The 17,796-nt window shown below is 44.9% G+C and overlaps 1 protein-coding gene and 1 long non-coding RNA gene across 3 annotated transcripts in view; one reads left to right on the forward strand and one right to left on the reverse strand.

Moving 5' to 3' along the window:
• On the forward strand, nt 1-14,807 carry LOC141978093 (uncharacterized). 2 transcript variants are annotated; one of them, XR_012636331.1, is made up of 4 exons: nt 1-32; nt 728-824; nt 7,054-7,365; nt 14,251-14,807. It is a non-coding gene; the product is annotated as an uncharacterized LOC141978093 (long non-coding RNA). The 2 variants fall into 2 exon arrangements; XR_012636332.1 differs by having other exon boundaries at nt 7,145-7,365.
• The window catches only part of WEE2 (WEE2 oocyte meiosis inhibiting kinase), a 25,720-nt gene continuing 15,014 nt past the window's right edge, over nt 7,091-17,796 (reverse strand). The window contains exons 6-12 of the mRNA XM_074939936.1: nt 15,782-15,903; nt 14,370-14,516; nt 12,161-12,265; nt 11,670-11,755; nt 10,458-10,628; nt 10,212-10,354; nt 7,091-7,250 (exon numbers count right to left, since the gene is read on the reverse strand). Coding sequence (XP_074796037.1) covers nt 7,091-7,250; nt 10,212-10,354; nt 10,458-10,628; nt 11,670-11,755; nt 12,161-12,265; nt 14,370-14,516; nt 15,782-15,903 — 934 coding nt within the window. The remainder of the gene's footprint in view (nt 7,251-10,211; nt 10,355-10,457; nt 10,629-11,669; nt 11,756-12,160; nt 12,266-14,369; nt 14,517-15,781; nt 15,904-17,796) is intronic.

Raw genomic sequence — 17,796 nt, forward strand, 5'->3', positions numbered from 1 at the left:
GGACCAGGTTTCAGGAGAGTTGGAATTGACCGGTAAAGCCGCAAATTTCCAGCTCGACCCCCCCCCCCCCCGCCAAAAAAAAAAATAGGAAAGCTAAGGCAAAGAATGAGTTACAGCTGGCAAGGAATGTTAGAGAGGACAAGAATGGGTTCTTTAAATATGTCAGGAAAAAAAAAAGAAAGATCAAAGATGGTGTGGGTCTCCCACCCACTGCAGAAGATGAGCTGGTAGTGGAAAGTGATAGGAAGCCAGAGCTGCTCAGTGCTTACTTTGCTTTATCCTTCACACACACAAAAAAACATTTGATCAGATAACTAGCAAAGTTACCATAGACAATAAGGGGGAAGAGGTGCAGATTGGGATAAGTAAACACATCAGATCTTCTGACCAGTTTGAATTAATTCAAATTAGCAGAGCCTGATGCTGTTCACCTGAGGGTATTGAAGAATTAGCTGAAGAAATCTGAGTAACTGGCAGTATTTGCAAACTCATGGATCCCAAGAGAGGTCCCGCAAGACTGGAGAAGAGTTAGCGTAGCACCCATCTTGAAAATGGATGAGCCAGGGAACTATAGACCAGTCAGCCTGACTTCGATACCTAGGAAGCTTCAACATATAAAACATTCATTTTGCAAATACCTGGAGGATGAAGAGGTAATTGCTAGCAGCCAGCATAGATTTACCCAGAACAAATCATGCTAAACCAGCTTGATTTCCTTTTTTGACAGAGTAAGTGGTTTGGTGGATAAGGGGAATATAGTGGACCTAATATACCTGGACTTCAGCAAGGTTTTTGACACAGTCCCTGTCCCACATGACATTCTGGTAAGTAAGCTGGAGAAATGTGGGATTGGCAGAACTACCATTAAGTGGATACATAATTGGTTAAACAACAAGTAATTATTCATGGGATGATGTCAGATTGGAGGGAGGCCTCAAGTGGGGTTCCACAGCGATCTGTTCTGGGTCCAGTGTTGTTTAACATCTTTATTAATGACCTAGATGTTGGAATAGGGAGCATACTGATCAAATTTTCAGCTGACAAAGCGGGGTGGGGAAGATTGCCAATACTTTGGAGGATAGAGCTAAAATTCTAAAGGGATTTGGATAAATTGGAGAACTGGGTCACAGAAAATGAAATTCAACAAAGACAAATGTAAGATGTTACACTTGAGGGAAATAAAATCAAATGCACAAATACAGAATGGGGGATAACCAGCTTGGCGGCAGCAGCAGCACTGCTGAGAAGCATCTGGGAGTTTTAGTGGATCACAACCTCAGCATGAGTCAGCAATGTGATGCTATTGCAAAAACAAGCAAATGCAATTTGAAGTTGCATTAACAGAGACATAGCTTGCAAGTCACAGGAGGGGACAGTACCATTAGACTTTGCACTGGTTAGGCCTCAGGTGGAGTAGTGTGTCCCATTTTGGTCACCACTGTAGAGAAAGGTAGAAAAACTGGAAAGGATCCAGAGATGGACAAAAAATATTAAAAAGGGATGGAATGCAAGCCACATGAGCAAAGGCTGAAGGAACTGGGTATGTTTAGTTTGGGGGGGGGGGGAAAAGGAGATTAAGGGGAGACATGAGAGTCTTGAAATACTTGAAAGGCTCCCATTAAAAAAAAAAAAAAATTGAGAAGACAGTTGTTCTCTCTTGCCGCAGAGGGAAGGACAAGAGTCAATGGGTTCAAACTACAGCATAGCAGATTTAGATTAAATCTCAGGAAAAACTTCCTAACTGTAAGAAGAGTAGGACAATGGAACAGATGCCCAGGGAACTTGTAGAAGCTTCTTCACTGGAGGCTTTCAAGAGAAGGCTGGTTAGTCATCTGTCTTGAATGGTTTAGCTACAACAAATCTGCATCTAGGCAGGGGTTTAGACTAGATGCCTCTTGCAGTCCCTTCTAACCCTCTGGTTCTACATCGGGGTGGGCAGACTTTTTGGCCTGAGGGCCACATCTGGGTATAGAAGTTGTATGGCGGGAAATGAATGCTCATGAAATTGGGGGTTGGGGTGAGGGATTTGGGGTGCAGGAGGGTACTCCAGGCTGGAACTGAAGGGTTTGGAGGGCAGGAGGGGGAATCAGGGCTAGGGCAGGGGTGCAGTGGGGGTTGAGGACTCCAGCTGGGGGTGCAGATTCTGGGGTGGGGAAGATCAGGGCTGGGGTACAGTGTGGGCTCAGAGGTGCAGGCTCCAGGCAGTGCTTGCTGCTGCCTCTGGGAGCTGTTTGAGGTATGTCCCCCCTCTGGCTCCTACGTGGAGGTGCAGCCAGACAGCTCTGTGCACTGCCCTGTCTGCAGGTGCCGCCCCTGCAGTTCCCATTGGGTTCCCAGCCAGTGGGAGCTGTGGGGGTGGGAACAGTGTGCAGAGGCCCCTGGCTGCCCCTACACATACGAGCTGGAGGCAGGACATGCCACTGCTTCCAGGAGCCACATGGAAAGCCCCTGACCCTGCTCCCCAGCAGCAGCTCGAGGGCCAGATTAAAAGTTCTGACAGACCGGACATGGCCTGTGGGCTGTAGTTTGCCCACACCTGTTCTATATCATTGTCATAAATATAAAGGGAAGGGTAAACCCCTTTAAAATCCCTCCTGGCCAGAGGAAAACTCCTCTCACCTGTAAAGGGTTAAGCTAAAGGTAACCTCCCTGGCACCTGACCAAAATGACCAATGAGGAGACAAGATACTTTCAAAAGCTGGGAGGAGGGAGAGAAACAAAGGATCTGTGTGTCTGTCTTTATGCTGCCTTTGCCAGGGATAGACCAGGAATGGAGTCTTAGAACTCTTAGTAAGTAATCTAACTAGGTATGTGTTAGATTATGATTTCTTTAAATGGCTGAGAAAAGAATTGTGCTGAATAGAATAACTATTTCTGTCTGTGTATCTTTTTTGTAACTTAAGGTTTTGCCTAGAGGGGTTCTCTGTGTTTTGAATCTAATTACCCTGTAAGGTATCTACCATCCTGATTTTACAGAGGGGATTTCTTTACTTCTATTTACTCCTATTTCTATTAAGTCTTCTTGTAAGAAAACTGAATGCTTTTTCATTGTTCTCAGATCCAAGGGTTTGGGTCTGTGGTCACCTATGCAAATTGGTGAGGCTTTTTACCAAACCTTGTCCAGGAAGTGGGGTACAAAGTTTTGGGAAGTATTTTGGGGGGAAAGACGTTTCCAAACAGCTCTTCCCCAGTAACCAGTATTTGTTTGGTGGTGGTAGCGGCCAATCCAAGGACAAAGGGTGGAATATTTTGTACCTTGAGGAAGTTTTTGACCTAAGGTGGTAAAGATAAGCTTAGGAGGTTTTCATGCAGGTCCCCACATCTGTACCCTAGAGTTCAGAGTGGGGAAGGAACCTTGACAATCATTTTAGATGAAGTTTCTTCTGTTTGGATTTAGAAGAGAGTGCAACTATTTGTCAAGTTTAACTTTTTAATTTAAGTTTCGCAACTACAATTCCTATTCGCCCCCCCCCACAAATGATAAAAATCAGATTTTAGCTTACAGTAGCAATGACTGAAAAATTGTTTTGACAGCTGATTTTCTAGATGTTATTGCATTTTAGCCAAAGCAGCTTACTGCCAAGTTATGCTGTAGTGAAATCATATTTTGGGGCATAAACAAAGTAAATGCTAACGATGCACTTCTAGGCTACATTGTTTCCTGTCATTAGTTATTGATTTCTCCATCACAGCTGAAAGTTAAGTTTCTCACATGGAATGGTACCAAACACTGCTGACCACGTACAAAATTTGCTTTCCTACAAAACTGCCCACTCTCTTGACAAGCTTATTAGTCACTGAGAACATGCTACAGTTAAGCTGCTTAAGATATCAAAGCAACAAGACCCCTTTCCTAACCTACAACCACCATTTTAGGGTTTTGGTTTTTTTTTTTAAATCTTTCTTCCATCAGCACACAAGTTGAGAGTCAATATGTGTCATGCTTTAGTCTCAGCAAGCCTTAACTTGATTTTTTTTTTTTATGGGGAGAGACTTCAAAAAGGCTGGTAGTGTTGCCATTATAGTATCTTTTAATCAGGTAGACCCATCACCTCAAAATCTTCATTAGTTCTAATCTCAGGAAACCCACTGCATTAAATGCTGGGCAATTTCCTGGTGTTTCTAGATTTCATCATTACTAGGGAGAAAATCAGCAGATTCAGCAAGTTTGAAAAGTGGTTTAAGTAGTATAAGGGCCCTATCATCAAACATTAACCCTGCCTCTTGACCCCCTTAAGCCCCCCCCATCTGTCACTGGAAGTCCCACCCCTGGGAGTATTACTTCCAGGGTCAAGCTGGACACATGACCAGAAGCAAGGTGTGTCATGTGACCCCTCAAAGAACTCTTCTCACTGCCCTCTATCAATCAAGAGAGGTTTCAGCTGCTCAGGACCACCTCCAGAGGAGATTTGACCTATCAGGGACAGTTCCAGGGCAGGGTGACCCATCTGGAGGTGGTTTGTGTGACCCCTCTAAGAACTCCTCCAACCTCCCTCTACCACCCTTATGCTAAACATTTCAGAGAGCAACCAGATTTATCATGTAAAGTTTCTATTAAAGTTTCAAAAGTTAAGTATTTTTATTGGAAAATTACATTTTGAGACGAGCCAAGTTCACAAATTCAGGCAACTCTACTCATTACAAGATAGGAGTATTCCATCAAGTTCTGTGACCCTAACACTAGTTTTCTGATCGTTCCTACCCTGTGCATGGTTCACTAGCCAATAACTGCATGGTTGTTGTAATATCAAATCTATGAAGTACTTGGCAGTTCCTTCATTTACACAATACCATGTTGCTCCTCTTCTCTCCCCCCCCCCCCCAAAAAAAAAAAAAGCAGAAACATGACAAGTTGTTCATTTAGAGGAATATTGTACTCAAGAATCTCCTGCCCATGAATGTATTTTGCTACAGGTTAAAAGGGGCAGCTTGCTTGGAAGCAGGAAGGAACTTAAGTTCAGTCTCCGTCCTGAATCTCTACACTCTTCCTCACCTGAACTGATCTACATTTAACAGATAACAGGGCTGGAGCACTCACAGAAAAAAATTAGTGGGTGCTTAGCACCCACTGGCAACTAACTCCCCTCTTTCCCCCAGTCTGCCAGCTGCCCCACTGATCAACTCCTCCCGCTCCCTTCCAGTACCTCTTGCCCACTGCGATCAGCTGTTCTGCAGCATGCAGGAGGTGCAGCGGGGGGAGGGGAGAGGAGCAGGGACAGGGCAGAACTGGATGGGAAGTGGTGGGGCAGGGGCAGGAAGAGGCAGAGTGGAGGGGTGAGCATCCTGGAGCCCAGAGGAAGCCAGCACCTGTGCGCAGGACTCTGTTAGTGTGAATCAGTTTTTAAAGTTAGGTATCAATATACTCAGTTTCAAAACTATTAAGTGCTGAGTCAAAGGAAACACTGAAGTTTGAACAGACCAGATTTGGTGGGGCTAGTTCATAAAAAGCTTTCCTGGCTACTGTCCTCAGCTCCAACTACAAGGTGGTCTTGGGCTGGAGGTAGTTGAGCAAAGATCTGAATGGACATGGGAATGCTGCCCTCTTGAGACTACTGGCAGGGATGCCAGTTCTATCCATATCACAAAAGCCACCTGTCCACTAGCACATGGAAACAAATGAACCTTTTCCTCTTCTTCCTCCCCTGCTCCCTGTACAGTCTAATGACTGGGCAGTAGCCAACTCATTGGGCAGAGTTGAGCTGATGGCCTAGAGCTAAAAGATCCCATCATCCAGTGCCTTACATGCACATTTGGGCATGGTAAGTACTTTGCACATGTCTAGTCTTTCAGACCCACTTTTGAACACCTTCCCCATCCTAAAATGAGTCCCACACACAGTTGTCTTGGATAAAAAGAATGGTAAAATCTTTATTTGCATGTTCCACTTTAAAAAAATAAAGGGGAAGGACTCAACAGCTTAAAGTCTGATGCTGTCCAGCAGCTGGAAGTGAAATAAATTAAATAAAATACAAACAAAAGCCAAGTAATCAAAATAGTCGAGGTCTTTGAATCTTTTTCTAGAAATACTGCCCCAGGCATAGCTCTGACTCCCAGGGATTTGGGCTAGAAGATAGTGAATAAGAAACAATGTCACAAAGTTAAATATGACAGGGGAATAAGATTTATTTTGAGTTTTAGTTTTAACACTTTATATATGTAATCCCCAAACTGAAGAATTCTAAAAAATCATTCTACCATCCCTCCACTTTGCTTAAAGACAAATCCTGCAGACAGGCAACTGTTCCATCTGTAACTGCAGAAGGGAAGGAGGATATACAGACCCACCCACCCCATTAGAGAGGTTGTATCCTACGGGCCAGCTGTTCCACTGGGCAAAAAGCCCTCACAAATCCAAAGATCAGGCTTCAGGTGCTAGCCTGCAGAAGCCCAGCCACATAATGGTTATGGATGTTTCTAGAAAGGAAAAAAACGTTCCTTCAGATTCTGCAGGAAACTCATTAGAAAGTAAAGACATTGAGTTACCTTGTGGGAAGAAAGCACAATGCAATGCTACTTAGTTCACATTGATCCGAAGTATCTCAGGACTGCTGTCTTAACGAGCATGTCCCAGAGCTCAAATCCTAACTTGACTGGGTGGTATCATGCTTAACTCCCTTTGCTCCACCAGGAGCTAAGTGGTAGTGTCCTGACCTATGGATAGACTTATCTCCTCTTTGCACCTGCCAATGCCCCTTTTCACTGTACCTGCACAGCCAGAATGTTAAGGCCACACAAAGGTCTTGGAGGGTGGGGGGAGAGCCTCTAGTTTAGCTGCATGAGAGAAGTAGAAGGGAATCAAGCTATTCCTAGCCTCGAATACAACCAAAACTAACACACAGGTCAGCCAGCCCATTGCATCAGAAGTAACTGGTTTAAGAGCTACAAGACTGAAGCATTGTAATTTATATTGGGTGGAGAAGGTCTCAGACATTTGTACACTAGTCACTTCCAGTCATGACAGCATGAAGCTGTATGAGTGATGGAGTAGGCAAGAACTACTCCAGGGATTTTTAGCATGGCACTTGAGTCTGTATGGGTCTTCTGCTTCCACAGGGACACTTGTCAGCCTGAACAGTTTGGGTGATGGGATTCAGTAACCCCCCCACGTAAAGCTGAATGAGCGAGAATTCTTCCCTCCTACCAGGCGCTTGTTGCAGTTCTGTTTGGAAGAGGTTTCAGACTCTAGTCTGGCACATCCCAAGGACTGGTCCTTCCTGAAGGTCTGAGCAAGACGGGCTGCTCTCAGTTCCCTGAGAAAAAGGGAAGGAAGAGAACTCAGAACTTGCCATACTCAATCCTCACCAGCTGCAGAGACAAGTCAGTGCTTTTCAAAGCTAGACAAGCACCATCCTCCAGTTTACCCAGGTAAGTTAACAAACCTAGATGGTAACATCCTTGCAGTACAGTTGCAGGATTGGGAGAATTCATAGTGCTCCCAGCAATACTCAGTCCACTAGGACTCTCAATAGCTCCAGCTAAAGCTTCTGCGCCACAAAGGGTTAGGTTTTCTGGTAGTTGACCTGATGTCTAGGGTAACTTGTGACAAACTTGCTTCCCAGTCTGTCACTAATATCAAGTGTCCAATTTATTTTTTCCTTCAAAGATTAAAGGTGAGTGGATATTAGTAGATCACAAGCAGTCCTGTAATGCAAGTCTGTTTATTCCTCCCTGCTGCCCTGAATCCAGTCAGTCAAAAGCAACGCTAGTCTCCATTTGCTGTAATGCTCATCTGTAGGGGATTCCCTTTTCTGATTCTGCCTTGCTTTTCCAGAGTCTGCATGCTCTCTTGCCCATGGGGAGAAGAGTTTACCTCTTATCTTCCCCTCCCTAGCTGGTGGTGGGAGAGCCAACACATCTTACCTGATCCCATAACCTCAGCCACAGCCCCATCCCCTTAAGGCCACTAGGAGCAGAAGCTGGAGGGGGATAGGGAGAAGTTTTGTTCAATATCTTCATAAATGATCTGGAGGATGGTGTGGATTGCACTCTCAGCAAATTTGCAGATGATACTAAACTGGGAGGAGTGGTAGATACGCTGGAGGGGAGGGATAGGATACAGAAGGACCTAGACAAATTGGAGGATTGGGCCAAAAGAAATCTGATGAGGTTCAATAAGGATAAGTGCAGGGTCCTGCACTTAGGATGGAAGAATCCAATGCACTGCTACAGACTAGGGACCGAATGGCTAGGCAGCAGTTCTGCGGAAAAGGACCTAGGGGTGACAGTGGACGAGAAGCTGGATATGAGTCAACAGTGTGCCCTTGTTGCCAAGAAGGCCAATGGCATTTTGGGATGTATAAGTAGGGGCATAGCCAGCAGATCGAGGGATGTGATCGTTCCCCTCTATTAGACACTGGTGAGGCCTCATCTGGAGTACTGTGTCCAGTTTTGGGCCCCACACTACAAGAAGGATGTGGATAAATTGGAGAGAGTCCAGCGAAGGGCAACAAAAATTATTAGGGGTCTAGAGCACATGACTTATGACGAGAGGCTGAGGGAGCTGGGATTGTTTAGTCTGCAGAAGAGAAGAATGAGGGGGGATTTGATAGCTGCTTTCAACTACCTGAAAGGGGGTTCCAAAGAGGATGGCTCTAGACTGTTCTCAATGGTAGCAGATGACAGAACGAGGAGTAATGGTCTCAAGTTGCAATGGGGGAGGTTTAGATTGGATATTAGGAAAAACTTTTTCACTAAGAGGGTGGTGAAACACTGGAATGCGTTACCTCGGGAGGTGGTAGAATCTCCTTCCTTAGAGGTTTTTAAGGTCAGGCTTGACAAAGCCCTGGCTGGGATGATTTAACTGGGAATTGGTCCTGCTTCGAGCAGGGGGTTGGACTAGATGACCTTCTGGGGTCCCTTCCAACCCTGATATTCTATGATTCAAGTCTGATCTGCATTAATTCAATATTGCCACTTCCTTCTGGGCAGGGCAGACAGTTCAGTATTTATTCCCCTACCCTACACACTGATTTGATGTTGTAGCTCAGTGTTTCTCAATGAGTTGTCAGCTGATCAATGCCTGTCTCTGAGGCCTCCCTAACAGTTTAGGAAGGCAGCCTGCCAGTTCCTGGTATCAAAAAAGGTTGAACAACACTGTCTGTAGTTGACACCTTCTCCCCTAGTGACCAGGATTATAGGTCAGCCAAGTCATTGGTTAGTCAGATGATCTAGCCAGCATAGCGCTTAACCTGGAGGTGAACTGCTGTTTTCCTAGAGCTACATACAGGTGAATTGTGGCAGAGCCCTAGAATCATAGGTGTAGTTTGACTGAGATATGGGGCGGGGGGGGGGGAGGATGACAAAACACATGCATGACACACATGTATGGTGAAGCCAGGTACCTTGGCTCACTGGCTGTCTCCCCCTGCCTGGAGCAGTACTTGGAGTGCTGGTGCTGGGGTGGGGTTTGGGGAAGATGGTCTGGCTTAATGGGGAGCCCCAGCTGCTGCCGGCAGCCATTCCAGCACTGACTGCTGCTCTGGGCAGAAATGGGAATGCCACATGCTGGGCTCCTGCTTCTCTCCCCCCCCCCACATTCCTGTATCCTCTTCTCCATCCCCTTCCTCTCCCACTTTCCCCTGCCCCATCCCCTCCCCTTCTCCCTGCCTCGCCCCCCAAAAGGAGAGGGCACTCACTCTTGAGAAGTAGGTGGGCACTAGGACCCAGGAGGCAGCATCCAGCTGCTGAGGCAGTGACCCAGAGCCCTTACAACAGTTGCTCCCCTCCAGCAACCTCTGCTGCTCCCTGCCAGCAGAAAGGTGCCAAGGAAGGGGACGCAACATGGGAAGGATGGACAGCCCCCATCTCTTTCCCCCAGTAGGCTGAGCAGAGCAGGGCAGCTCTGAGCTTGCAGAAGTCTGGTGTGGGAAATGGTGCATGACGGCCCCCTTCCAACACCTTGCCTCTGTTTGGCGGTAATGCCCCCACACTCTCCCCAAACTATACCCATGCCCTTTAGCTGCACACCTGGGAACCAAGTTCCCTAGAGACCCACTATTCCAATAGTTCTACCACCAGAGCCCCGCACAGATACAAAAATTTGTATCTGAGCTGTGATCTGAAAAAGTGGTCTGCAGATGTGGATATATGCAGGGCTTTGCCAACCACTTCAAGCCAAAGGCTGATGAGCAATTGCTGTGCCATTAAAGCAATCCGCTCAATGCACCACTGTCTGGCAGGGCTCCTCCTCTTTATGCACCAATAGACCCTACCTTTCCAACATGGCGGTCTTAAATTTCTCCACATTTAGCTGCTTCTGGAGCTGTGCAGCTTTTCCAAGAGAGGGCCGAAGAATTGGGTGTTTAGTAAGAGCCGTGGCGGATGGTCTTGCAACTGGGTCAGGGTGAACCATGAGCTAGACGAGGAAGTGGGGAAGGAGTGGAGGTTTACAGTTTTATAATAAAATGCTAATCAGAGACATCCCTTCCCCCTCTGGATTGCACCCTGAAGAGCCTCACCTTAAGGAGTCCATGAAAGCCATGTGTGAGCTGCTGAGGGATTGGTGGAAGGTTGCCCCTGCGGATGTGGTGCCACATGGCATCATTGCGAGGTAGTGGTCCTGACCCTGCGGCTAGAGCCATTGTTAACGCAAGGGCAAAGATGTCCGCCTTTGGTAGATAGCAGTATTGCTGTGGAGAAGAGAACCAGTTACATGCACAGTCACCCCAGTATTTGGTGTAGTAAGATGGTCCTTCATTAAGATAAGAGTACAGGCCCAGGGAAGTACTTCTAGAAAGAGATTTGCCTGGCACTACTGCCACAATCCCACTCATTACTCTTTGCTGCTTTGACTCTGAAGAGAAAAATATGGTCCACCTCCACAGTTCCAAAAATACTGTTTAGTTTTAACAGGTTGTACACCGCTGCGAGTATCCTCCAAATCCTGAGGAACTCCTATCCCAGGAAGGCAACAGCAAGATGGCAAGACTCCTTCTTAAACTAGCTAATCTATGCCTCTGACATTAACATGGTAGCAAGTCAGGCTACTGCTAGATTACCTCACCTGTCTATTTGATGGAAGGGTGGAATGTGATGGATTGGATTTGGACACTGAATACATTTTACCACAAAAGGAGATTTCAATTTGGGAAGTCTCTGGGCCACATCCTCTAGTCTGTGGCCACTAACGTTTTGCCTTTGTGACAGGGTGGCGGCCTTTATTTTGATTTATGCCAGAGTGGCAAAGCTAAGGCTAGTCTAATACAGAGGATTTAGGTAGGAGACCCCCATGTAGGGAAGGAAGGGAAATCATACCTATTGTCATTAACACTTGGACAAATATTTGTCCAAGTGTTAATGACCTTAGCATATAAAGGTGCTTTAGATGTAATTATAGCTCCAATTCAGTAGTCAGGTTTCTACCCACCAGGACCATCTGCATTTGAGATGATCTTTTCCTTCCCATCCCATAAACAGAGGTAGTGTGGTTACAGAGATGATCAGAGACCCAATTGGGCAGTATATTTAAATATTACACATCACCATACAATTGTGCTTTACAGAAACAAATAGGGGTTACTCCCTCAGTTCAACCAAGTTGAGCTCAGGACAGGAGAGGACCAGGAAGGAAATGTATAAGCTAGGGTAAAGAAAATCTAATATTCCACTGCCAACCCTCAAGTTTCACATATATGCCCCATCCTCCCCCAAATAAAAAGGGGCAACTGTACCTCTTGCAGAATCTCATTGGCCAGAAAACGACTGTCTCCCTCCTCCACTTGGGGATTAGTTATCGATGTCACATGGCCCAGGTCACCTAACAGGAAAATAAACCAACTAGAAATCCAACAGACAGCCCACAGTTCTGCTTTCCTGGGGGAAGTCATGCTACATGTGCATCTTAAAGGATCTGAGAGGCCAAAACAACAGGTTGGGATCAGAGAGCTAGTGAGCCAGCTCCTCCCTGAATCCCAAATCCAAAGGAAAATAGGGCCGTGGTGAATTCAGCCAAGTTAAGATCTATGAAGACATTTCTAAGATCTAAGAAGATGAAGACATCTATGACATTTCACCAAGTGTGTCTCTCTGCTCTATGCCTCCAGGACTGAGTTTTGCAGGTCATGACTGAGGGACATTCCTATAGCCATAGGGATACTGTGTATTTAAGAGCAGCTTTAGAAAAAGTAGTCACTAAACAGTCCATGAGTCAGATTAAACCCACCAATTTTATATGCCACGTTAGAAGAGAACCCATCATCTTCACTGTCGCTTTCTTCCTGAGCAGCAGAGCCATCAGTCACCAGCTTGTGACAGATGAAGATGTTACCTATAAGACAGAGGCTTGTGTAGAAGACACTTTACCATGAAATATCCCAATATACTAAATGAATCTGGATCTTCAAGGTAGACAGAGGAATTGGACATTTTTCTACAACCTCACTGCCACCACCATGGTGCAGGACACTTGAGCTGGAGTACTATATTGAGCAACAAGGGAATAACCTGCTAAGGAAGTTCCCACACACACACTTAGAGCTGACCTGCTTGGTCACCAATCTGAAACCAAACACTTCTATGTGGGCCAGGGTTATAAAGAGGGAAGGAGAATGAAAGAAAAACCCTGGATCATGATTTTCAACCGTAAAGGAGAAGGTTTCACAACTACATTTTTCAGTACAATAGCAAAATTTGAGACAGACATGAGATATGTTTGCTTAACTAGAGATTTGCTTCTTCTAGTTAAGGTACTGAACATTACTGCAGTGAGGAGTATCAAGGGCCTGAATTTAGGATTTCTGATTGCCTGCAATTCCTAGTAGTCAATGGAAGCAATAGGGGCTCAGCAAGAGACAAGCCCCAAGCTACTAATTTTACTTCTTTGGAGTTTAAAAGTTCTCATTTGGTCTTGATTTTCCCTCCCTCTGTCCAGGTGTGGGTTTGTTTTAATCTGGAAAAAACAGTCAATTTGAGTTGCGTATGGCAAGACAGTTTTCCCCAGTGATAATCACTAGGCTTATTGGATTAGGGAGGATAACCCCACACCCCTGATTTATGAGACTTTGTATAGAGTCTGTTTGGGAGACTAAATCCCTGGCCAACAATCCAACCCTATAGTCCTTATTAAAGCAAATTCTGACAGGCCAAACTCCTGTTAGAATTTTTGCCCAAGTAAAAACTGCAGGATCATGTCAATCCACAATTTTTCCAGCCCTCTTGGAAGCAAGTTACAAATGCTCAAAGTCTGCATGTAGGACACAGGCCCGTAGACTGTTGCCATCTCAGAGTTTACACTGTTCACACACATTTCAGAAACAAAATCAGTGTGTGCAAACAGCACCAGTCAACTTTTGCTGGCTGAATTAAATTAGCTCTCACTTTGAGTAGCATGTTTTCCCCTGTTACCTCCCTGCCCATTTATGAATAGGATGTTAAAATCATCATTTCTTTGACAGCCAACTGTACAACTTTAAATACACAGAGTTGTGAAACTCCGCTTCTGTACCATTTTAATATTGGTTCAGTTTTGAGTTGTATACACTAGATTAGAACATGAGAGTTAGTCAGTCCATTAAATTTAGAGATTTGCATTGATAGCACATGGAGGAGCCCTGGAGCACATCTCTAAAGTGTCCCTTCCATGCTTATTTGAGTTTCCACTAATATCAAACTGTGCTCAGGAGTTCCTCCTCTGGGAGGTTTCAGAGTAGCAGCTGTGTTAGTCTGTATCTGCAAAAAGAAAAAAAAAAAAAAAAAAAAAAAAGGAGTACTTGTGGCACCTTAGAGACTAACAAATTTATTTGAGCATAAGCTTAAGTGAGCTATAGCTCACTTCATCGGATGCGCTGTAGCTCACAAAAGCTTATGCTCAAATAAATTTGTTAGTTAGTCTAAGGTGCCACAAGTCCTCCTTTCCTCTGAGAGTTACTCTAAGTATGTGGCTCTACAGTCTGCAAAGAAAAGTATAAACATTTTATTTTACTATAGGCATACATTTGTTGCTTGAAAAAGCAGGGTGTTTGCATGGAATCCAGTCATCTTACAGTACATTTTGAATATTGCCACTAAAAAGCCCCTTCCCATAGTGGAGCTCTTTAGAGCAACTGCTGTACAATAGGATTTCTTGTTTCCATACCACCCACAAGAAACAGGAAGAGGGAGTGTTATAACTGTACCTGAATGCTTTTTTAACAGTTACATGGAGAATAGCAGTGTTCCGTGTCCAGATCCAGAATGATCAGTAGAAATTTGGGGGGGGGGGGGGGGGAGGGTGGAAAAAAAAAACTAAACAACAACTTTTCCTTTCGACTGCAGATCTAGACTCCAGGAGGAGTAGGAAGAAAGAAAGATATCTTCCAACCTACCACCACACAGATTACCGACACCAGCAGCATGAGGGGAGAGGGACCAGCCAAGGAAAGAGCTGTACTTACTCGGTTTGATGTCCATGTGTGCCAGGCCAGAGCTGTGTATGTACTTTAGCCCCATGGAGACTTGCAACAGGATCTCCTTTAACTCAGCTTCTTGGAAATAGTGCCCAGTCTTAGCATTTTCCAACAGCGCATCCTGAAGGCTCCCACCTAAGCAAAACATCCAAATTTTGATGCAGGTGTTTTTCCCAGTGAAGTGAGATGCTTGAACTCATTTTCAGCTGGACTCTGGATACCCATTAATGCTAAGTACTAAAGAACTACACAAAGGGGTGGCAAACCTTGGTCAGAATAGCCATACAAAAAGTTTAGGAAAGAGACTTATGCACTGTACCACCCATCTGGCATTACACTTGCCATTGCCTAGGATGGTGGTTTCTGCAGCTCTTTAGACCTACTTTGTTTACCAGGAAGGGACCTAAGGCTATTAAGAGTGGCAGATCAGGGAGCAAGGAAGTCTAAGATGCCTATGTTTCTTTAAATCACTGATTTCTGTGGCAAGACTCTCATAAGTGTTATTGCTCTTCATTTAGATACACTCAGTGAATCAGGTATTGCACAAAATGCTATCTTCTGCCTCTTCTTTAACTCTATGCTGCTGCACCCCCACGACTCTAGTCACGGGTGTCTTTGTGAATGGTGAAAGTTGTGCCGAGTTACAGTGGCGACTATCAAGAGTCATTTGTTACTGCAACTTAATTTTAAACTCGTGACTCCAAAGCAAAAACCAAAATCACTGCACCACTGAAATCCCAGCCCTCACGAGCTATTCAACTCAACCAGATGTTTCCAATAATGCTTGAAGGTGTCCAGATATGGACTTGCTGATCACCCACTAACTCCTGCCAACTGGAATGGGGTCAGGAGCAGGCTGTTCGAGAGTTCTTCCCCTCGCTGTGGTTCTGCCTCTGCGGCACTGCATTATTCACACAGTTAAGTCAGAGGAAAAGAATTTGCTTTCCAGGTATGTTCCACTCATGTACCAGATAGCTGTTTAAAAAGAGCCAGTTACTCCGGTACTTGAGGCTTGATGGTGTACAGCTCTGTGGTGGACTCCCAAACAGCAATGGCATCAGGACTGCATTCCCCAGATCAGCTGTACCACAGCAATGAGGGGAAACCTTAAAAATGCCTAACGATGAGCGCATACGTGAGTGAGCTATGGGTCTCCCACCCTGCATTGAAAGTTTATTTAAAATGGCCCCTGTACCCATTGTCATTGCAGACTTCCCCATCACACGGGCTAGCTGTGACCTTCCTGGCTCAAGGCAAAGCATTAAATGCTCTAGTTTAGAAACTGACCTTAAACCCAACTAAAGTTGATCTCCTTTGTAAGATGGAGCTCCATAGGTTTAAGCACCACAGGGAACCAGATGTCACCCTGACATTTATGCTCTTAAGGCTGAGGTTCTTACCGTTGCAGTGTTCATTTTGAATGATCATGTGATCATCCTCTGCCCAAGCAGAGTAGTAGCGCACAACATGGGGATGGTGTCCAAGCACTGCATGGGCATAGACTTCCCGCAATGCCATTTGCCTAGAGATGGAAACAGGACAGACAATGGTGATCCTCTAGAAATGGGGCTTCAGCGCCCTGCAAGAAACCCTAGCTCAGAACTGGAACTCACCTCCCCAGTCAGGCCAGGATTGAGAGCTATGAGCACCTAAGAGGGAGGAAGGGAAAGATGTGCATTTATGCTGAACAGCAATTTTTAGCAGATTGAAGGGCATTACTCGGCTCTGAAGCCAGTCCCATCCTGTCCTTAGGAAGGGGCATTTTCAGAAGCTTATGGAGAGGAGCATCTTGAGACTAATATAAGCAGCAGTCAAGATCAGATGGAAGTAATCCATACTGACAAAGCCACAGCAGCCACTAATGGAATAGTGGCTGGGCATGTCGGAGCTAAGCAAGGTTGGCAGTTAGTGAGAAAACCAAAAAGAGAGCAGTAACTTCAGACTTCTACTTGTGGAGCCTCAGCACAGCAGGGCAATGGCCAATGGATGAAGCATCTGATATTTATTACCTTAGTTGTCTAGTCTACCATGGAGTGATAGAAGGGCACTCTTCCACCTGGCTGCACCCAAAGCTGTAAGAACAGGTGCATTCTTGTGAAATTACTCCCTCTTATGCCAGGAGCGAAGACATGGACTTTGGTTCAACAACCCCCCAATAACTGAGGAAGAGTGGCATTGCCAGAACTACATAGGAAGCTCCTTTTAGCCAAGCAAGTATAACATGAGCAAAGAGACTCAAAATCTTCTCCAAGTATCCATTTCGCATGCCCTCTAGGTTTCACAAAGTAGTATTAGTAACAGATACATCTGGCAAACACCAGTGTATGGGATTGGAGATTATCCACCAGTCAGCAAAGTGGTAGACAGCTACTGTAATGCCAATATGTGTTAAAAAAAAAAAAAAAAAAAGGATTCCAGAGGCAATCCAGGCAATTACAGGCCAGTGAGCCTGACTTCAGTACCAGGCAAATTGATTTAAACTATAGTGAAGAACAGAATCAGACACCTAGATGAACACAAGATGTTGGAAGAGTCAACATGGTTTTTGTTAATGAAAATCATGCCTCAATTTATTAGATTGGGGGACGGGGGGGGGGGTCAAACACGGGGACAAGGGTGATCAAGTTGCTATAGCATACTTGGACTTTCAGAAACCCTTTGACAAGGTCCCTCACCAAAGGCTTTTAAGCACAGCAGGCAGTCATGGGATAAGAGGGAAGATCCTCTCAATCAGTAACTGGCTAAAAGATAGGAACGAATGGTCAGTATTCACAGTGGATTGAGGTAAATAGTGGGGGCCCCCAAGGATCTGTATTGGAGTAGTGCTGGTCAGCATTCATAAATATTCTGGAAAATGGGGTGAACAGTGAGGGGCAAAGTTTGCGGACAATATCAAACTACTCAAGATAGTGAAGTCCAAAGCTAATTGTGAAAAATTAAAGGGATCTCACAAAACTGGGTGATTGGGCAACAAAGTGGCAAATAGAACAGGAGTACTTGTGGCACCTTAGAGACTAACAAATTTATTTGAGCATAAGCTTTTGTGGGCTACAGCCCACTTCATCAGATGCATAGTATGGAACATATAGTAAGAAGATTTATATGTATACATACATATACACACACCCCACATAAAAAGGTGGAGTAAGAGGCTAATTAATTAAGATGAGCTATTATCAGCAGGAGAAAAAAAAACTTTTGTAGTGATAATCAAGATGGTCTGGGGCAAATGGAATTCAGTCTTGATAAATGTGAAGTAATGTACCTAGGAAGACAGTCTCAAGTACACATACAAAATGTGATCTAAATTCACTGTTACCACTAAAAAAAAAAATATTCGAGTCATTGTGGATAGTTCTCTGAAAACATCTGTTCAATGTGCGGCAGCTGTCAAAAAAGCTAACAGAATATTAGG

Source organism: Natator depressus, chromosome 1 (genome assembly GCF_965152275.1).
Source record: "Natator depressus isolate rNatDep1 chromosome 1, rNatDep2.hap1, whole genome shotgun sequence".
NCBI classification, from domain to species: Eukaryota; Metazoa; Chordata; order Testudines; family Cheloniidae; genus Natator; species Natator depressus.